The following is a 21,710-nucleotide window of genomic DNA, read 5'->3' as shown; positions in this document are numbered from 1 at the left end:
TAGTGCAGAATAAATTGACAAAGCAATACATTATATAATGAAATATGTATCTTTCATTGTATAATTGCATTTCTAAGAAATTATTTTCGTCGGTGGCGGAAGGACATGGGCACTGAACAGGGAACTAGCTTCTCTATTATAGTCACGTGTTTCTATAATTAGGGAAGTTTCCAATATTTAATTTAGGAATCATGACATTGACATGTATATAATCAAATCAGAGAATTTGCGTTGTGTAATACACTTGGTGCGGTGTGCCTGATGCATTTGATGTATCCATTTTAAACAAGTCATTTCCATTGTCTCATGGCATTGCATAAGCTGGATGCAGTGGATCAAATTGCAGGTGTATTTAAAAAAATGTACCTTAATTAAGAGCTTAAGAACAAATTCTTATTTTCAATTACAGCCTAGGAGCAGTGGGTTAACTGCCTTGTTCAGGAACAGAACGACAGATTTTTTACCTTGTCAGCTCGGGAATTCAATCTTGCAACCTTTCGGTTACTGGTCCAACACTCTAACCACTAGGCTACCTGCCGCCACGGCCTTGATGAGGAATCAATACATTGTTGCCTTTTCACTTTGGGTATAGACTATAAAACAAGAATGATAAATAAATAAACAGTACCTGACACTATGCATTGCGCTTATCATCATTTCAATGTTTCCATACTTGACAACTTCAAAGTTGTTTCACATTATGCAGTGTGTCGCAGCGTTTTCACTATGCATAATAGACTAGGAAACACAAATATACACAGTTGTTGCACATTATGCAGTGTCTGTCTTGGTACCTTGACTTTTCCTAACTTTTTACCCGGACAGGAGCTTGTGAGCCAGTAGTTGTGGTCACTGGACTAACGTTAGTTGTGTTAGGGCTCCACCTGTCAGATTTGCTTGGAACATGAAGCACAGCATCCTGACCTACACATTGAGTAACAAAAAGAGTTACGTTTTATGATAGGGGATTCGTTTATTTTGTACCATATTGGTTGTAGCCACATCATTAAATCCATAGTTTTACATGTGTTGTTCTTTACCTTGAAGAATCTTCGTTCAATGCTGTCCCATGCCACAGAAACATTGACGAAATTATTTGACTGTTTCTATTCCAAAACGGTAGGGGGCATCTGTCAAGCAAATTGAGCCGAGCTTCACGCGGAAAGGGACAAGAGCAAGAGTGGAAGCGCTAGGTGAGTGTCACGACCAGTCCAGCAAACTGTGATGGTTAATTTGTTTTGTAAATCATTTAAAAGTTCTAATTACAAATACATGGGTCAATACAACACATTTCGCAAGGTGTCCTGCTAGTGGGATTTTTTTTCTCTACAAAGTAACGACTGTAGTTCAGGCACGAGGCTGCATGCTAACTGGAGGTCAAAGCTATCAAAATTAAGGTTTCGGTTTTGTAACATGCAAAGTGAAACTACTATCTAGCTAGTCTTTTCACAGTTTCGATTATTGTCAAACATTTTTAGATATAGACTTAAAATAACACCAATTCCATCATCAGGTATGTAGGTCCTATCATATTACTAGCTAGCTAACAACTGTCAAATGCTGTCGTGTCAAGCAGGACGCAACAGTACAGACATTTTTAGCCGGCATTGTTAGCTTGCCAGTGTTGTGACAGCCATATGTCATCATGTTAGCTAACTGCTAACAATATTTATAGGATGGACATGAACATGTGATCTTAGCTAGCTAAACAGGATTTAGTGTACATTTTTAAGAATTGATGTAATTTCTCAGCTAATGTCTAAGCCTATTTTCAATTAGGGTTTTCTGAATTTAAGTGGAATTCACACATTGTTCTTGTTGGATAAAGAGTACAGCACTTGTATAGCAGCTAAGCTATGTTGTTCACTTTCAACTGATGAAGTTTGGAGACTGTCCTTTTGTTTTCCATCCCCCAGTCATCTAAGATGGTGTTGAAGGAGATTCCAACTGAAAGTATTTCCCAGCCCTTGGGCCGGAATGAAGTCTTTGGTTTACTCTTCCGACTGACCATATTTGGTGCAGTCACTTACTTCACCATAAAGTGGATGGTTGATGCCATTGATCCCACAAGGAAACAGAAAATGGAAGCACAGAAACAGGTGAAGTTTTCAATATACAGTAGCCAAGTTTGAAATGTTTGCTTCTGAGCGTTTTCTGTGGATATCTATCATGTTTGTTGGGACTGTATTGGAATGTACAAAGCTAGGTAGATGGCTATTGACAGGTGTTTTTTTTCAGGCAGAGAAACTCATGAAGCAGATCGGTGTGCAGAATGTCAAGCTCTCAGAGTATGAGATGAGCATTGCAGCACATCTGGTGGACCCGTTGACCATGCAGGTAAGAGAGCTGCTTCAATACACCATTGCTTGAACCCAACTGTTACAAGCTTTGGTTTTTCCATTTATATTTTGAGGTTGGACATTAGCACATTGGGTGCATCGATTGGTGTCACCTCGTTAGTCTGTATGTGTTGAACCTGTGCTGGCATGGCTTCTCGTTAGTCAGAAGGCGTTTCATCTGCTGGTACAGGAGATATTTGAGAGCGGGTGCTCCAGTTACCTTGAGAGATGTGGAGGGTTAACACCTTTAGTTGGCGCTCCCGCTATGATTTCTAATAAACTATCCTTTATCTCTTCTTTCCTGGTAGTTTTGCTCCACCTTCAGGTTTGATTCCTGTCTAAGTTTGGGGTGGGTTTAATTTTGTTTACCTCTTGGGCAAATTTAGTGGCCGCTCATGGTGGGTGTCTTTTAGGTCCCAGTTGTTGTTGTTGTTAGTCAACTTTCAGTGGACAACATGACGAGTGTCTTTGAGAACCATTCCTAGAACCCCACCTGTTTCGTTTTGGTTGTCAGTAACTCTTTGTTAGTTCCCCCTTCTGTTTGAGTTACAATTTTAGGTGTCTTGCTGGGTAACAACATTCCAACAGAAACAAATAATGAAGGAAGCACTACATAAAGTGTCTTAAGGTTGTTGGAACAGCTTCAATGTGCCTTGGAATAGATTCTACAAGTGTCTGGAATGCTATTGGAGGGATACGACACCATTCTTCCACAAGAAATGACTTTTTTGTTGGTGTTTTGTTAATGGTGGTGGAAAACACTGTCTGAGGCGCTGCTCCATAATCTCCCTTAAGTGTTTTAATTGGTTTGAGGTCTGTGATGCACACACCCCCGTTTAAACCCCTGTGTGCCTTTGAGACCCCTCTTTCAAAGTCACTGAGATCTCTTCTAGCCATGGTAGCCAGAATAATGGGCAACTGGGCATTTTTATACTTGACCCTATTAACTTAGGATCCACATCTACAGTGCATTTGGAAAGTATTCAGACCCCTTTCCCACATTGTTATATTACAGCTGTATTTAAAAAATGGTACACCCCCCCCCCCCATTTCAGCAAATGTATTGAAGCAGCGATTACATCCTCGAGTCTTCTTGGGTATGACGCTACAAGCTTGTCACACCTTTATTTGGGGAGTTTCTCCAATTCTTCTCTGCAGATGCTCTCAAGCTCTGTCATGTTGGATGGGGAGCGTCGCTGCACCGCTATTTTCAGGTATCTCCAGAGATGTTCAAGTCTGGGCTCTGGCTGGGCCACTCAAGGACATTGAGACTTGTCCCGAAGCCACTCCTGCATTGTCTTGGCTGTGCGCTTAGGTTTGTTGTCCTGTTGGAAGGGGAACCTTCGCCCCAGTCTGAGGTCCTGAGCGCTCTGGAGCAGGTTTTCATCAAGGATCTCTCTGTACTTTGCTCCACTCATCTTTCCCTCGATCCTGACTAGTCTCCCAGTCCCTAACGCTGGAAAAACATCCCCACAGCATGATGCTGCCACCACTGTGGGGATGGTCCCAGGTTTCCTCCAGACATGACGCTTGGCATTCAGGCCAAAGTGTTTAATCTTGGTTTCATCAGATCAGAGAATCTTGTTTCTCATGGTCTGAGAGTCTTCAGGTTCCTTTTGGCAAACTCCAAGCGGGCTGTCATGTGCCTTTTACAGAGGAGTGGTTTCCGTCTGGTCACTCTACCATAAAGGCCTGATTGGTGTAGTGCTGCACAGATGGTTGTCCTTCTGGAAGGTTCTCGCATCTCCACAGAGGAACTCTGGAGCTCTGTCAGAGTGCCCATTGGGTTCTTGGTCACCAAGGCCCGTCCCCGATTGCTCAGTTAGGCCGGGCATCCAGCTCTAGGAAGAGTCTTAGTGGTTCCAAACTTCTATTTAAGAATGATGGAGGCCTTGGGGACCTTCAAAGCTGCAGAAATGTTTTGGTACCCTTCCCCAGATCTGTGCCTCAACGCAATCCTGTCTCGGAGCTCTACGGACAACTCTTCGACCTCATGGCTTGGTTTTTGCTCTGACATGAACTGTGGGACCTAATATCGACAGGTGTGTGCCTTTCCAAATCATGTTCAATCAGTTAAATGTACCACAGATGGACTCATCAAGGATGATCAATGGAAACAGGATGCCGCCTGAGCTCAATTTCAAGTCTCATAGCAAAGGATTTGAATACAATTTTTTTTATAAATTCGCTTTCATTTGTGTGTAGATTGATTTAAAAAAAATGTAATCCATTTTAGAATAAGGCTGTAACGTAACAAAATGTGTAAAAAGTAAAAGGGTCTGAATACTTTCCAAATGCACTGTATGTGGAAGCACCTGCTTTCAATATACTTCATCCCTCATTTACTCGTGTTTCCTTTTATTTTGGCAGTCACCTGTATGTCTGTTCCCCATAACTAACTGATGTGATGCTCTCTCTACAGATCACATGGAGTGATATTGCAGGCCTAGATGAAGTCATTACTGAGCTGAAAGACACTGTCATACTTCCCATCCAGATGAGACACCTGTTCAAGGGATCCAGACTGCTTCAGCCACCAAAAGGTGAGTCTCTTGTTTTCATACAAGATTTGCTTATTGAGACCGGTGCACAAGCCTAGATAGACACAATGCATATAAAGGTTCAACAGGACCGCCTTCAGTCTTTAGCCACTGCTCTTACCCCTTTCATTATGATAACAGGTGTGCTGCTGTATGGACCACCTGGCTGTGGGAAGACGCTGATCGCCAAAGCAACTGCCAAAGATGCTGGTTTCCGCTTCATCAACCTGCAGCCTTCCACCCTCACAGACAAGTGGTATGGAGAGTCCCAGAAACTGGCTTCTGCCGTCTTCTCTCTAGCCATTAAGCTCCAGCCTTCAATCATCTTCATAGATGAGATTGGTAAATGCTTATTTTACCATTATCTTTCACAGATGCTATACAGTACTTTAAATCTTGTTTGGGTACTTCAGCTAAGCCAGTTATGTTGTCATCATCCCCGGCTCCTGTCGATCCTGTAATGTTCTGTTACAGACTCTTTCCTGAGAAGCCGTTCCAGCTCTGACCACGAGGCCACAGCCATGATGAAGGCTCAGTTCATGAGCTTGTGGGATGGGCTTGAGACGGACTACAACTGCCAGGTGGGTCCATTATGAAGGATAAGCAAAAAGGTGCGACAGGTCCGCACTCCGAAAGATGTAGCGTAAAGCTTACTTTATTTTGTATTTGTTTTTATTATTTTCACTGCATCAGGGAGAGCGTACACAGACGTTTCTGTTTTGCAGCCTTTGTTGTGTTGGTAATTAAATACATTGATCATCATGTGACTCCTGTCTGGTTGAGTCTCTCTCAACTGCCTCTCACCTTTTCCTCATGTAGGTCATCATTATGGGGGCCACTAACCGTCCACAGGATCTCGACTCCGCCATTCTGAGGAGAATGCCCACAAGATTTCACATAAATCAGCCTGTGAGTCTATTCACAAACTGTACACGTTTATCAGTATATACACAGTACTATGAACAGGGCTGTGATGGTCCTGGAATTTTGGATGATTGTAATTGGCCAGACAAAGACCACTGTCTCCGTAATAACCGTTCAAATAGCCAAATCTGGTCTTGGCTGCATGTGCTACCATAGAAATAGAATGAATAGAACAGATGTCGCCATTCAAGTCAATAATGGCGTAGTAGGTGGACTGGCGGCCATTGCGAGTGTACTCATAGGAGCAAAGCAGGAAGTGTACCCATCAATATGTGCTGTAATTTGTTGATTCAATTCAATTGGCATGACAAAAAATACACTACATTGCATGAGCCACATCAGTTAACATCATTGAAATGAGCATTCTATATTACCATGGGAATTATTGCATCACAATACTAGGCAGCCATTGCGAGTGTACCCATGAGTAGGGCTGTGGCGGTCACACAATTTCGTCAGTTGGTGATGGTCAAGAAATTAACTGTCTGTCTCACGGTGATTGACCGTTAATTAACAAACACATTTAGCATCTCCTGGCTTCCACACACAGCCTACAAGCCACTGATGCAGACATTTTGGAACAGTTCCCTTTTTAAGAAGTCTAATAAATCCATGTAATATAGCTTACACCTTAAAAATAAATCCATTATTTATTTTAGACAAGTCTAAAGATATGATATGAAGAAAATGTAGTCTATTTCAGAAGAACAAAATAGCATACTCTTGTCTTGTTAGGTCCAGATCGGCTATGGCTCTGGGCTACACTAGTTCATTTAGCAGACAAGATTTGCTTAGAATTCTGTGGCATTATTTTATAGTATGAAGAATACAATTGAACAAGCTAAATAAAATGTTAAGGATATTTTCTCCAAACGTTTTGAGGGAGTGCGCACATTCTGTGTTAAGCGTTGGGCAATATGTTTTGATTTTTAATACATTGTAAGGCTCTAATGACTAATGATTTGTAAAAAGTCACTTGAAAGGCATGAGCTCTGATTTGTTTTTTGTGCCGGCTGTGAACACTACATCAGTCACTCATTCACAATTTGACAAGCACTTGATAATGCCTAGAATTTCACGGCGGCATCCCGTTTGTGTGGCCGTAATGCACTCTAAAAAAAGTCATGCCTTTTGAGGCCAGTGGCCGTTGTGCCCTTCTCCCTGAGTGCTCCATCACGTGATTGGGTCTTTATCACAGGCTACAAGTGAAGACCGACACATCGGGGACGCAACCAACAACATGTAAGCCTAATGAACAGCAAAAGCACTAGCCTATGTTAATCTACTATCCCCCATAGTACAGAAGTCAACCTATTCTGTACGAGAAATAAATATTCCAAACATAGTCTGGGACAGTTGTGGGATGCAATAGATCCCAAATTAATACAACCACTAGGATAAAAAAAATAAAAATAAAATGTTTTTACGCAATGTGGCTGATTCAACAGATCAGAAAGTTTAGCTTAATGTTGATAAACAATTTCTTCACATAAGCGCTGTAATGTGCACACTGCAGTAGGCTAGAAGCGCGAATGTTCCATTAGTGGAAAACACCATTATCAAAAGTGACCGCAAATGCGATTATGCATTTTTAAGGTGATTTTTATGGTTTTTTTACGTCCGGTGAACAGGTCAGGATTCCATAGCCACAGGCAGAATAGTTGAAACTGGAGCAGCAGCACGACCAGGTGGACTGGGGACAGCAAGGAGGCCAGGTAGTCCTGAGGCATGGGCTCAGGTCCTCCAGGAGGGGGGAGAGAGAATTAGAGGGAGCATACTTAAATTCACACAGGATACCGGATAAGACAGGATAATTACACCAGATTTAACAGACTGACCCTAGCCCCCCGACAAATCAAATCAAATTTATTTATATAGCCCTTCGTACATCAGCTGATATCTCAAAGTGCTGTACAGAAACCCAGCCTAAAACCCCAAACAGCAAGCAATGCAGGTGTAGAAGCACGGTGGCTAGGAAAAACTCCCTAGAAAGGCCAATACCTAGGAAGAAACCTAGAGAGGAACCAGGCTATGTGGGGTGGCCAGTCCTCTTCTGGCTGTGCCGGGTGGAGATTATAACAGAACATGGCCAAGATGTTCAAATGTTCATAAATGACCAGCATGGTCGAATAATAATAAGGCAGAACAGTTGAAACTGGAGCAGCAGCACAGTCAGGTGGAAGTTGAAACTGGAGCAGCAGCATGGCCAGGTGGACTGGGGACAGCAAGGAGTCATCATGTCAGGTAGTCCTGGGGCATGGTCCTAGGGCTCAGGTCCTCCGAGAGAGAGAAAGAAAGAGAGAAGGAGAGAATTAGAGAACGCACACTTAGATTCACACAGGACACCGAATAGGACAGGAGAAGTACTCCAGATATAACAAACACACAAACTATTGCAGCATAGATACTGGAGGCTGTGACGAGGGGTCGGAAGACACTGTGGCCCCGTCCGACGATACAGGGCAAACAGCCCCACACCACTAGAGGGATATCTATAAACCACCAACTTACTACCCTCAGACAAGGCTGAGTATAGCTCACAAAGATCTCTCCCATGGCACAAACCTATGGGTGTGCCAACCCGGACTGGAAGATCACATCAGTGACTCAACCACTCAAGTGATGCACCGCTCTTAGGGACGGCATGGAAGAGCACCAGTAAGACAGTGACTCAGCCCCTGTAAAAGGGTCAGAGGCAGAGAATCCCAGTGGAGAGAAGGGGACCGGCCAGGGAAAGACGCAGACTCGGTCTCAACCTTTGTCTTTATTGAAGACTCATCTCTTCAGTAGGTTCTATGATTGAGTGTAGTCTGGACCAGGGGTGCGAATGTGAACGGCAAGGCAAACCGCCCTTGCCGTTCACATTCGTCAGAGTATTCTTGATTTTAATCTTGTTTTTACATAAACTAAATAATATATGTGGTGGTAATACAGTCACCACAACAGCCCTACCTGTGAGTTTACCAGTTCGATTGCCATGGTTAGAGGTGCCAAGCCCATTCTATTCATCGTTTGCTACAGCACCTTGCTTGTTTCAGCAAGGGCCAACACAGTTTCATCATGTTGTTATCGCAGAAACGGACTCAACCGTACGAATGCCAGCCGTCCTGTCTTCAGTCAGCTGTTCGCCCTGGCCTCCCCAAAAATATATAGATATTATGACGGTTATTTACTTTTCATGACGGTCTTCATCCATAACTGTCAGTAGCACGGTTATTTGGTAATTGAGCCAGCCCGAACTATGGTTATTTATGCAGTACTATATGAGATGACCTGAAATGTATTACATTCCTGCTAAAAACTATTATTGTCTTGCAGAATCGCATGCAGAGGGAAGAAATCTTGAAACTCATATTGAAAAATGAAAATGTAAGTTTTACATGGTAATTCAATTACACAATTACACATTTTGTCTGTGTTTCCACTAAACTTCCCCATGCATTTCCCAGGTGGATCCCGCTGTTGACTTTGTTGACATGGCGAAGGAGACTGACGGATTCTCAGGAAGTGATCTCCGAGAGATGTGTCGGGATGCTGCTCTGTTATGCGTGCGGGATTTTGTCCATAACCCCCATGCCGATGAAAGGTACCACACCCCTCTGGCCATATAAATACGTACTTCTTGAGACCTAACGTGATCTCCCAATACCAATGTCTTTACATTGGCTTTTCATATGAGCATTAGTAGTGATTAGTGATTTTCACACTATTAAGAGTGCCTTCTGTAGTTACCAGCAAGATACTGACCTTGTCTTTGTCTCCAGGATCCAGGATCAAATCCGGTCCATCAATCAGGACGACATGCAGACTGCCAGGCAGAAGATGAGGAAGTCGAAGTCGGCAGACGGACAGACGGTTCTGATTCATTCTACTCTGGATTGAGTCTTGACATGCAAAGGAGAACTATTAAGCGCCTGGATATGCTTTCCTTATTATTTTCTATGTATGTAGAGTACTTACTGGTAGAGTACTTACTTGAAGAGATATACATAAGTGTAATGTCTATCATAACATCACTTTGTAATGTCTTAGCTCATTTGTTATTTTAAGAACATTTAGTTCAATGCATTGACATGAAATATTTCTGTCAAAATTCTATTTGTTATGTGGAAGTTAGGCGTTACGTGATACTTATGTTGGCATTAGTGTCTTATGTATCTGGCCAACCAAGGTCTCACTGAAACTGGCTCTGAGACTGCAAAGTATGGGCACAGCCATGGATCCTTTCAGGTTTGATAGTACATAATTGCCTCCCGATTACTTATGACACACAGCAATATTGACTTAGCCTTGGGCTTTTATCTGAACATCACATGTTGCTTCTTTTGGTACTGTATGTTTTATATATTTTTTTATCTAGGAAAGCAGTTTAGTGTAATATCGGTAATAACGGTAATAAAATTTGCCACTTATAGTTGGCATCGTTCAACTATGAGCTAGTTGTACAATTGAGTGGTTCTCAGAATTACAAATTAGATCAGAAGTTATCATGCATGATAAAATATTTATCAGAACAATTCAACGCCTATTTGAAAGTGAATTATCACTGGATGTTGTGAAGAGAGCATGGTACCAGATGCAGAGACATAGCCTTTTTCAAACTTCAATATATCAGGAAACCTGCATTGTGCTTTTATACCCTGGTCTTCAGCCCAGGGTTAATTTACAGTAGAATCTAATAACTGCTTGTGGTGATCGTCATGTCTTATAGTTTCTGTTTATCCCTTGTGATGACCAGGATGCTTAAATGGTTGGTTGATTATTTCTACATGACAAACTTCCCGTATCTACCACATGTGTGATTGCCAATTCAGTTGACATTTTGTTTTTTTGGGGGGGGGGTAGGGATTGGTGGAAATTGTAGTTTTAATTATTGAACTTTGGTTTAGGTAAAATGCTTGCTTTGCTTTTTATATTGACTCATTTTTAGAATTAGTTTATTCTGAATTCTGGTATCTGCTAAAATAAATTACACCAATATTGTTTGTCATGTAATCATTTATTTGCTTGAAACTTCCTAAAAAGTAATGATATAAAAAGGCTAGCTGCAGTATAAGAACATTTAGAAATTAGGTACCATGGCATCACTTGATAAATATAGTTTCATTCATTACACAGGGATAGTTAAAACCCCTTCCACTCATATTACACTCTTGGTCACTCAACTACAGAATTACAGTCCTCTCACAGCTTCTAAAACATACATTTTAAGTTACTAGCTTGTAAGTACAGATGCAGTAAAGACATAGGTAACAAAAGTGATCTGTTAAAACATTCATTGATTTCTTCACAACTCTGACTTCCATCTTTTTTTTTACACCGCTTACAGATTTATTTTGACCCTCACATCAAACTAGATAATTTCCAGTTTATATGATATTCAATTTAGTAAAAAAAAAAAAGCTCAGGCATGTATTTCATTAATGCCTAGATGTCTACAGTACTTGATTTAAAATGAAAATATAAAATAGAGAAGCTTAAAAGTAAGGTGTGTGTGTTCATTCGTCCTTCTGCAGGGAGCTGTAGTACTCTGTGAGGACCTTCCAGGCCTTATTGGCCATGAAACCATCTGGAGGGTTCTCTCCGCTGCGTGCCATCCTCCTCATCTTGGTCCCAGATATGAACTCAAATTCCTGGTGTCTGGAAAGGAAGGTAAGACAAAGTGAGTGAAGCAGCTTGATTCAATCTCTCAGTTAGTTTTTGACATTGTAGGAAAGGTTTTCCTGAGCCCTAGTTATTTCTTACAACTAGAGCCCAGAGATTTTCCTGGTCAGGCCACATAGCCCGGAAAAACGTATGGGCCAAAATATTAGCTGTCAATGTACCTCTCCTTATCGTAGAAGTCCATAGATCTTTTAGTCTTGTTGTAGGCAGCCACTCTGAAGGGGATGATCTCTACAGAGGGGAGACCAGGGGCCATGGTGAGGACCTTGGCCCCGTGGGTGGGCTCATACAGGCTCTGCTTGGTCTCAGGGTGAGGCATGCCCGCAGGGTCACGACCAACGATGTAGAAGTTGGCACCAGCTATCATTCGTGCCCGGCAGTGCCACTGTACCTAACGGGTGGAAAGACAAACACCTGTCTAGTGACTACAGATATGACCTGATTCTACTGAATAAAACAATGCTTAGAAATACATTTTATACAGAGTAGTGTCCAGCAGTGGCAACCTGTCATTCAGGGCAGTTGGGGCAATATATAATAATAATATACAGTACCAGTCAAAGGTTTGGACACACCTACTCATTCAAGATTTGTTCTTTATTTTTTACTATTTTCTACATTGTAGAATAATAGTGAAGACATCAAAACTATGAAATAATACATAAGGAATCGTGTAGTAACCAAAAAATGTGTTTAACAAATCTAAATATATTTTCTTTTTGAGATTCTTCAAAGTAGCCACCCTTTGTCTTGCCAGCTCTGCACACTCTTGGGATTCTCTCAACCAGCTTCATGAGTCACCTGGAATGTGTTTCAAATAACAGGTGTGCCTTGTTAAAAGTTAAATTTGCGCAAATCAGTTGTGTTGTGACAAGTTATGGGTGGTATACAGAAGGTTGGTAAAAGACCAAGTCCATATTATGGCAAGAACAGCTCAAATAAGCAAAGAGAAACGACAGTCCATCATTACTTTAAGACATTAAGGTCTTAAAGTAATGATTGAAAAACATTGAAAGTTTCTTCAAGTGCAGTCGCAAAAACCATCATGCCCTATGATGAAGCTGGCTCTCATGAGGACCGCCACAGGAAAGGAAGACCCCAGAGTTACCTCTGCTGCAGAGGATAAGCTCATTATAGTTACCAGCCTCAGAAATTGCAGCCCAAATAAATGCTTCACAGAGTTCAAGTAACATTTACACATTTATTTAGAATTATTTAGAACAGGACAATGACCCAACACACCTCCAGTCTGTGTAAGGGCTATTTGATCAAGAAGAAGAGTGATGGAGTGCTGCGTAAGATGACCTGGCCTCCATAATCACCTGATCTCAACCCAATTGAGATGGTTTGGGATGAGTTGGACCGCAGAGTGAAGGAAAAGCGCTCAGCATATGTGGGAACTCTTTCAAGACTGTTGGAAAAGCATTCCAAGTGAAGCTGGTTGAGAGAATGCAAAGAGTGTGCAAAGCTGTCAAAGGCAAAGGGTGACTAATTTGAAGAATCTAAAATATATTTACATTTGTTTAGCACTTTTTTGGTGACTACATGATTCCATATGTGTTATTTCATAGTTTTGATGTCTTCACTATTATTCTACAATATAGAAAATAGTCAAAATAAAGAAAAACCCTTAAATGAATAGGTATCCAAACTTTTGACGGGTACTGTAAATATATATATTTTTTGTGCCTTTTTTGTATGTTATTTTGGCATTAATACGTGTCACATATCAGTTTGCAAACAATGTAAAAAAATATATGATTGAGTTTATAAACCCGCATACAAACACAGTGTCGTGGCTGAACGATGACATGGATAATATACAGTTGGTTTTTCGTACATCGGCGAGACAGAACAGCTGCCTCTGGTAAGACAAGGGGTGGCGGTCTGTGTCTATGTCGCCAATAACATCTGGTGTGCAAAATCTAATATTAAGGAAGTCTCAAGGTTTTGGTCGCCTGGGTTAGAGTATCTCGTGATTAGCTGTAGACCACACTATTTACCAAGAGTTATCTATATTTTTCGTAGCCATCTATTTACCACCACAAACCGATGCTGGCACTAAGATTGCACTCAACGAGTTGTATACAGCCATAAGCAAACTAGAAAATGCTCATCCAGAGGCGGTGCTCCTAGTCGCTGAAGACTAATGCAGGGAAACTTAAATCCGTTTTACCTCATTTCTACCAGCATTTTACATGTGCAATCAGAGGAAAATGTCTAGACCACCTTTACTCCACACACAGAGACGCATACAAAGCTCTCCCTCGCCCTCCATTTGTCAAATCTGACCATAATTATATCCTCCTGATTCCTGCTTTACAAGCAAAAACTAAAGCAGGAAGTACCAGTGAATTGCTCAATACGGAAGTGGTCAGATGCTAAGCTACAGGACTGTTTTGCTAGCACAGACTGGAATATGTTCCTGGGACGCATCCGATGGCATTGAGGAGTATACCACATCAGGGGGTTTACTTGGCTCATCACGCTCTAGTGGGCCGGGTGCCTGCAGGCCGAATTCGGTTGTCAGTTGAATGGTGTTTCCTCCGTCACATTGGTGCAGCTGGCTTCCGCGTTAATTGAGCAGATGTTAAGAAGCATGGCTTGGTGTGTCATGTTTCGGAGGATGTATGACTAGACCTTTGCCTCTCCCGAGCCCGTTGGTGGGATGCAGCGTTGAGACAAGATCGTAATCACGAAATTGGGGGAAAAAAGGTGGTAAAATTAAATTAAAATCCCACTATGCCCTCTGACAAACCATCAAACAGGACTAAGTGTCAATACAGGACTAAGCTTGAATCCTACTAAACCGGCTCCGACGCTCGTCGGATGCGGCGGGGCTTGCAAACTATTAGGGACTACAAAGGGAAGCCAGTCGCAAGCTGCCCAGTGACACGAGCCTACCAGACGAGCTAAATTACTTCTACGTGCGTTTTGAGGCAAGAAACACTGAAGCATGTATGAGAGCATCAGCTGTTCCGGACGACCGTGTGATCACGCTCTCCGTAGCCGACGTGAGTAGGATCTTTAAACAGGTCAAAATTCACAAGGCTGCAGGGCAAGACGGATTACCAGGACGTGTACTCCGAGAATGCGCTGACTAACTGGCAAGTGTCGTCACTGACATTTTCAACCTGACCTTGGCCCGAGTCTGTAATACCTACATGTTTCAAGCAGACCACCATAGTCCCTGTGCCCAAGAACACCAAGGTAACCTACCTAAATGACTACCAACCCATAGCACTCAGGTCTGTAGCCATGATGTGCTTTGAATGGCTGGTCATAGCTCACATCAACACCATCATCCCATAAACCCTAGACCCACTCCAATTTGCATACCGCCCCAACGGATCCACAGATGACGCAATCTCTACTGCACCTCAACACTTCCCTTTCCCACCTGGACAAAAGGAACACCAACATCAGACTGCTGTTCATTGACTACAGCTCAGTGTTCAACATCATATTGCCCTCAAAGCTCATCACTAAGCTAAGGACCCTGGGACTAAACACCTCCCTCTGCAACTGGATCCTGGACTTCCTGATGGGCCGCCCCCAGGTGGTAAGGGTAGGCAACAACCCATCTGCCACGCTGATCCTCAACACGGGGCCCCTCATGGGTGCGTGCTTAGTCCCTTCCTGTACTCATTGTTGACCATGACTGCTTGGTCAAGGACGACTCCAACACCATAATTACGTTTGCCAACGACACAAAGGTAGTAAGCCTGGTCACTGACAACAATGACAGCCTGTAGGGAGGAAGTCAGAGACCTTGCAAAGCTCAGGGGTTGGTAATCTTCTATAGGTGCGTAGTGATTGGCTCAGTGTTCTGTTATTCATTGGGACACTATGTTGTCGCAAAATCTTCGGGGAGAGATAGAAAGTTCAAGCCCCCTTGGGTGCTGCCATAGATTTACATTAGAAGTGCCCATCCAAGAAGGCTCAAGGTCATTGATCACAGATAAAATTACGTCAAATCACGTGACATCTACCATAGCTTAGCTAGCAAACTAGACAACAAGTCATCATCATGAATCACGTTGACAAATCCTTTTCAATCCTTGTCATATGAAGAGAAATAAAACATATAGGTGCTCATTGGACATAAACATTACACAACAAGTTGGAAATTGCAAATTTATCCATGAGTTGTTTGGAAAGAATCCGTGGATAACTGCAAGCGTTGCAAAGCAATCACTATGTTGCTTCCCCTGCCTGCTATTCGGCGGAGAGGGTGTGTGGTCCAAGTCTGCGTTTAAGAGACTCTTTTCCAAGCTTTAAAGGATAAACATAAAAGTTTGAATACATTGGCCATGTGGTCAAGCCAGCATGAATTCTGCCGTGTTCAAAACAACTGGAACTCGGAACTGGGAAATCTCAGACTTCAGTGAGTTCAAGACAACTGGGAACTCTGGGGGGGAAACGATGAGCTCTAACTGGGAAAATACGTTTTGAACGATCATCCAACTCAGAATTTCAAGTTGGGAACTCAGGCCTTTTTCTAGAGCTACGACCTGAAGATCACTGACGTTATTATTCAACCTTGTTTTTTCTGAGTTCCCAGTTGTCTTGAAAGGACCATATATCCAGAGAATGCCAGACATTGATGATAAAGTTCCAGGACAAAACTTGAAGGACCGCCGCACCACCTTCCTGTTCAAGTGAGCAAAGCACAACGTTGAGTCCAAAAAAACAAAAAACAAAAAAAAAGATTCACATTATAAAACCGCCACTTGTATCCAGTTAGTTCAAACAGTGTAAGTGAAATCTATCTAAGATGTAGCGACCAGGGGGAAACCATAGCCCTACCTCAGTGGGTCCAGCATACATCATGGGAGAGGGGAATATGGCCACGATGGTGCTGGCTGGGTCCAGTACCCCCTCCTCCAGTACGGCAGCATGCTGTTTTATACGCCAGTCCAGAGGCACGTCATCGTCTTTGGTCCAGCCTCCCAGCGGGTGGAGCAGCAGGACAGGGTTCTTGTAGCCTCGCTCCAGCAGCCGCCGCTTCGTGTCTTGCATCAGGAGGGCGTGGCCGTTGTGGACCGGGTTGCGAAGCTGGAAGGCGAAGACGGCGTCTGGGGGAACGCAAAAAAGGAGGTTCCTTAAGTCTTCTTCATCATCACTGTGTTTTTTCAGCGTTTGCTTTAAGACTTAAAGTTTAAGTAGACATTAGCATACACAATGCAGCACTAAGAGAGACAGCAGACAGGAAGTGCGAATTAAACAGAATATAATAAGCTATTCACCTGCTTTCATTTCCTTGAACTTTTGCTTCAGTTCTCTTGGAGTGAAGCGGTATTGGTCCAGACCATCGTTCCATTTGATTTGCTCTAGCACCTCCAAATCTCCACCAACCAGCCAATCACCACCCTCCATAACCATCTGTGAGATTATAATAATATATATATTTTTTTACATTTCTGATTTCTCATTGAAGTATGTTCTGTTGACAAGCAAGTTCATGATATTAACAGGGACAGTTCTAAAAGGCAATTCTAACCTTGATGTAAGGATGCTGAGGACATGTGGTTCCCCACTGCCTGGCACAACGCTCTTCCTTCCGATGTTCATAAAACTCAGGGTTGCGGAGAATTGCCACTCTGCAACCTTTGAACTCAAGGGCGAACGCTGCGCAGCCGTCCAGCTTCTCTTTGCTCTCTTTGGAAACGGGCAGGACGATCGGCACAGAGAGGTTGATGTTTCCACCTGCCAACCACATGTCATTCTATGTCACTGACAGAAAAGTCAACAGACCTCTGTTGGCTCATTGTGAGCGCTATTGACTTTGTGAGGTAGGTGTTGTTACATGTGCATAACATGTCAATAGCACATGATATTACAGACAAACATGGGCCCTATTAAGAACAATCCATTCAATTGATATGAGCATACGCTACATTAAACTGTGTCGTCTATGAAGTTATAAAATACCAGTATTACCATCCAGAAGAGTGTCGAAGTGCAGAACCTGCAGGAACTCCCTCTCCCTCATGAAGCCCTTGAGGGGGCTGGCCCAGCCCTCCGCCAGCACCTGCACCCACTGGAGGTCCAGCTACAGGAAATACAGAACAAAACGTCAGTAGGGTGTGGTCCCATCAGGTGTTACCACTCAACATAAAGGGTCAGATTGTGTGTGTGTGTCAAACTCCAAAATGTGCATATAAGAATGATTTGTTACCTTGGTGATGCTGACGGTAGGCAGTGTCTTGGCGTCGCTCAGTGCCAAGTCCAGCTTGTTCTCTGGCACAAAGAGCTCAGTCACTTCCTCTGTCACACCAGTGGGCACAATATTCTACAAAACAAAAGGATCAATGTGATAGCACATTAACAAGTTAATTTCCAATGACTAGAACATTTTCCTCACGGTAGAGATACAATGATGAATACACCACAGACAGGCGAGGCCCAGCGAGGTCTCAGGGACCATAGATAGACTCACCTGTTCCTTAAGCAGCTCGACCACCTGCTGGATGCACTCAGTCGCTGAGATCTCTCCAGTCTTCAGCACAAGATCAGGTGACTCAGGCTTCTCAAAAGGCGAATCAATGCCCGTAAAGCCTAAGGGGAGGGGGTCAGGATACCTGTTAAGGACTTTGTCAATAATTTACACTACTTTAGTACGGAGTCAATATAGTGCCACTCTGCAATACACATCCCTCTAGTGGTGTGGGGGCTGTGCTTTGGCAAAGTGTGTGGGGTTATATCCTTCCTGTTTGGCCCTGTCCGGGGGTGTCCTCGGATGGGGCCACAGTGTCTCCTGACCCCTCCTGTCTCAGTCTCCAGTATTTATGCTGCATTAGTTTATGTGTCGGGGGGCTAGGGTCAGTTTGTTATATCTGGAGTACTTCTCCTGTCCTATTCGGTGTCCTGTGTGAATTTAAGTGTGCTCTCTCTAATTCTCTCTTTCTTTCTCTTTCTCGGAGGACCTGAGCCCTAGGACCATGCCTCAGGACTACCTGACATGATGACTCCTTGCTGTCCCCAGTCCACCTGGCCGTGCTGCTGCTCCAGTTTCAACTGTTCTGCCTTATTATTATTGGACCATGCTGGTCATTTATGAACATTTGAACATCTTGGCCATGTTCTGTTATAATCTCCACCCGGCACAGCCAGAAGAGGACTGGCCACCCCACATAGCCTGGTTCCTCTCTAGGTTTCTTCCTAGGTTTTGGCCTTTCTAGGGAGTTTTTCCTAGCCACCATGCTTCTACATCCGCATTGCTTGCTGTTTGGGGTTTTAGGCTGGGTTTCTGTACAGCACTTTGAGATATCAGCTGATGTACGAAGGGCTATATAAATACATTTGATTTGAGTGCTTTGGCTGTATAACCCCACTCTTTTTGCTTGTTCAACTGCATGTTAAGTAGTAGACTTTGAAGCCATGTGATATATACTTGTAAATCTAGCTGTGTGTAATGTACTGGAACAGAGAACTGGAACGCTGGAGGGCAGAGTCAGTCTGATCAGTACCTTTAATCTCTCCAGCACGGGCCTTCTTGTAGAGGCCTTTGACATCTCTGCTCTCACACACCTCCAGGGGAGCGTCGACGAAAACCTCAAAGAACGGCAGCCCAGATTGTACATGGATCTTTTTGGCTTCTTGCCGGTCCTATGCACAGGAGAAAGAGACTGGGGTAGCAAAAATCAACATGTTTGCCATCTTGATTATTTTACTTCCATAACAAAAAGAGGTTCTCAAAACCAAATATCAACGGAAGTGAATGCAATCAGACACAGTATAGCAGCTATACAGGCAAGAGCTCTGATCAATCACAATGGATGACAGTGATGCTCCTTTGACAATTTTCCAATTGATTATTTCATATCAAGTAGAATATGAACAGTGTCTTTTTAACTGTCACTCACTCACCTTAGTGAATGGAGAAATGAAGCTGGTGATGCAGACCAATCCTGCATCTGCAAACAGCTTGGCCACCTCAGCGATGCGCCTGATGTTCTCCTCCCTGTCCACAGAGGTGAAGCCAAGGTTCCTGTTCAGCCCCTGTCTGATGTTATCCCCATCCAGGGAGTAGCAGGGAATACCATGAAACACCAAGTACTCCTCCAGGGCAAAGCCGACGGTCGTCTTTCCGGCACCTGACAAACCTTTAGTACACAGTGACAGTTTACAATACATCCATTATCCAACATGGCTTATGTGAAACTCTGGTCTAGTATTGGAGAGATAAAGAGAGAGGGCATTTGCTTACCAGTGAGCCAGACCGTGCAACCTCTGAAGCCCTCTCTGGTGCCCACCACTTGGCCTCGTTTGGACCGGCTCACATGGTGAGCCTGGTACACGACATTAGTGGCCCTCTGAAGGTCCTGAAACCACAGAGAGACTGCACCATTGCACATCTGCACATTCCTGATTGAGCTATTTGCACAGGACAAAGAAATGCTGCCTTAGTTGTTTGCAACTGAACACAGTATTTTAGTCAGCTGAGAAACACTGAACTGTGCTGTAATTTGTAGTGATAGCTTGATAATGAGTGCCTTAAGTCCTCTGCAAGACATGTATACTTTCCCATTTATTTGAATGCCAAGCAGAACAATCTGTCTGAAAGCCATTCCTCTCAGTTTACAGCTCATCGGGTCATCGTTAGAAGTAAAACCGCAGGGCTGTTCAATTCCGTTCCTGGAGTCTAAACACTTCTGGTTTTGGTTTCTACCTGGTAGTTAATTGCACTCACCTGGTGTCCTGAGTCTGAACCAATCCCTGATTAGAAGGAGAGGATGAAAACCTGAAGTGTTTTAGCCCTCCAGGACTGACATTGAAGAGCCCTGTGTAAAAGGGATTTGACTACTGATCAGGCACATACAGACATTAGAAAGATATAAACCCTAACCCAGGGAAGCTTTACTTGTACAGATTATCTAGATACAACAAGGTATACTCATGTCACTCTAGCCTCTTCTAATAAGTCCTTGTCCAGCCTGTCTAATTGCATCTTTGTGGCTTCCCATACTGTGTGGTGTGTAGGTGGACCAGGTTGGTGGGGGCTGCAGAGGGACAGGGGGAAACAAACAGGCCTATTCATTCATACAGTCCTGCAGTGTGGCAGTCAGGCCCAATACTCGCTAGCTGGAACCCCTCAAAGGCCAGGCTGTGCCTCTCCCAGGCCTGCCCAGACACGTGATATCTGAGCTTCATTCATTAGTGACTCTCATAGTGGCTCACTGTTACTGTAGCCTCGCTCCAGCAGACATAACTCCTCAATGAGCCCTTGTTGTTAGGGACATGGATAAACTTCATTAAAACCAGTCCATCTGGAACAACTTGGTTCACTGTTTAGAGAGGCCATAAGACAGATCCAAATGTATAGCCTAGATACCATCACTAAATATGTCACAAGCCTTAATAACATCTCAGCTATTTGAAATAGGGAAGCACGTCATACACTATCATATAGTACGACTTACAATACATTCTATACAATAAACATGTTATTATACAATATTTGTAGGCTATAAAATGTAAATACTGTATATAACATCGGTGGAATATTATATAATGTGGCCGTATAATCTACCTATTGTTATAACTCGAAAAGGAATTTATTAGCCAAGAATCAGTTTTGCATTGCAGTGATTTCCCGAGAAGTGGTCAGTCAATCCACAGGTCTACTGAACCCCCAACGCTGATTTGTGGCTGAAACTGACTGGGTCACTTTCTTGTGTAGACCACTAACTAAAAACAGGTAAGAATGATTCTATGCTATATTTTTCTATACACAGCTGGTGAAAAGGGGGAAGGAAGGTAATTGTGTTTAACATAGAACATTCCTACAGAACTTTCAGTTTAGAAATAATGCTAGCTATAGAATAACTTTCGACTCTGCTCCAATGTATCTCTTTCGGTGCTCAACATACGAAGCCTACATGTTTAGATAGAAAAAAAAGTTATCCCATTTGATACACTGTCTGCCCCCCACCCAACAAGCACAGATCCGAATTAAATAAGTAACGTAACATATCAAAAGTCAAACATAATGACATAGCCTACCGTTCTTTGTTTTTTAATCCCAGACATCGCCGCTTCTTCTGAAACGTTTTAGTTTGGTGACCTAATAATTTATATGTTGGTAATGATTAAGCTATATTCCCTTCTAAAAAAACGAGTTTGTGTGATTTATCGGAAATAAATCTGGACGGGAGACGTCCAATGAAGATTTCTAATCCGACACGTAGCATATTCATAGCCCTGCCTTTTTCGTACCCACTCAATTTCACAAAACGTC

General features: G+C 43.0%; 2 protein-coding genes across 3 annotated transcripts; one reads left to right on the top strand and one right to left on the bottom strand.

Annotated features, from left to right (window-relative positions):
* The first annotated feature begins 1,072 nt into the window (after positions 1 to 1,072).
* Positions 1,073 to 10,788, top strand: LOC109865356 (ATPase family AAA domain-containing protein 1-B). Of its 2 annotated transcripts, none has more exons than XM_020453460.2 (10): positions 1,073 to 1,193; positions 1,917 to 2,099; positions 2,239 to 2,337; positions 4,762 to 4,882; positions 5,021 to 5,221; positions 5,354 to 5,460; positions 5,699 to 5,788; positions 9,122 to 9,172; positions 9,253 to 9,389; positions 9,568 to 10,788. In XM_020453460.2, the coding sequence occupies exons 2-10, from the start codon at positions 1,926 to 1,928 to the stop codon at positions 9,683 to 9,685; spliced, it is 1,098 nt and encodes a 365-aa protein (XP_020309049.1). In that variant the 5' UTR covers positions 1,073 to 1,193; positions 1,917 to 1,925; the 3' UTR covers positions 9,686 to 10,788. The 2 variants fall into 2 exon arrangements, with proteins under 2 accessions (XP_020309049.1, XP_020309050.1); XM_020453461.2 differs by having other exon boundaries at positions 1,176 to 1,513.
* On the bottom strand, positions 10,784 to 21,678 carry papss2b (3'-phosphoadenosine 5'-phosphosulfate synthase 2b). Its single transcript, XM_020453458.2, has 12 exons — positions 21,476 to 21,678; positions 19,680 to 19,794; positions 19,340 to 19,575; positions 18,940 to 19,078; positions 17,910 to 18,028; positions 17,649 to 17,762; positions 17,411 to 17,522; positions 16,971 to 17,176; positions 16,717 to 16,852; positions 16,277 to 16,545; positions 11,629 to 11,858; positions 10,784 to 11,443 (listed from the first exon to the last, which is right to left on the bottom strand). Exons 1-12 carry the CDS (start codon positions 21,500 to 21,502, stop codon positions 11,302 to 11,304), a joined length of 1,845 nt encoding a protein of 614 aa, XP_020309047.1. The 5' UTR covers positions 21,503 to 21,678; the 3' UTR covers positions 10,784 to 11,301.
* Positions 21,679 to 21,710: the final 32 nt, after the last annotated feature.

The sequence above is a fragment of the Oncorhynchus kisutch genome, linkage group LG20, assembly GCF_002021735.2.
Source record: "Oncorhynchus kisutch isolate 150728-3 linkage group LG20, Okis_V2, whole genome shotgun sequence".
NCBI classification, from domain to species: domain Eukaryota; kingdom Metazoa; phylum Chordata; class Actinopteri; order Salmoniformes; family Salmonidae; genus Oncorhynchus; species Oncorhynchus kisutch.
This window is presented reverse-complemented; position numbering and strand designations above follow the sequence as displayed.

Coding starts and splice junctions, on each gene's coding strand:
- papss2b (XM_020453458.2), bottom strand. CDS start 21,502: ATGTCTGGGATTAAAAAACAAAGAACG. Junction 18,029..18,939: donor CCGTGCTGGAGAGATTAAAG/GTACTGATCAGA, acceptor CCCTCCCCTTAG/GCTTTACGGGCATTGATTCG. Junction 17,177..17,410: donor CTTCGACACTCTTCTGGATG/GTAATACTGGTA, acceptor TGTGGTTGGCAG/GTGGAAACATCAACCTCTCT.
- LOC109865356 (XM_020453460.2), top strand. CDS start 1,926: ATGGTGTTGAAGGAGATTCCAACTGAAAGTATTTCCCAGCCCTTGGGC. Junction 2,100..2,238: donor AAATGGAAGCACAGAAACAG/GTGAAGTTTTCA, acceptor GTTTTTTTTCAG/GCAGAGAAACTCATGAAGCA. Junction 4,883..5,020: donor ACTGCTTCAGCCACCAAAAG/GTGAGTCTCTTG, acceptor TTATGATAACAG/GTGTGCTGCTGTATGGACCA.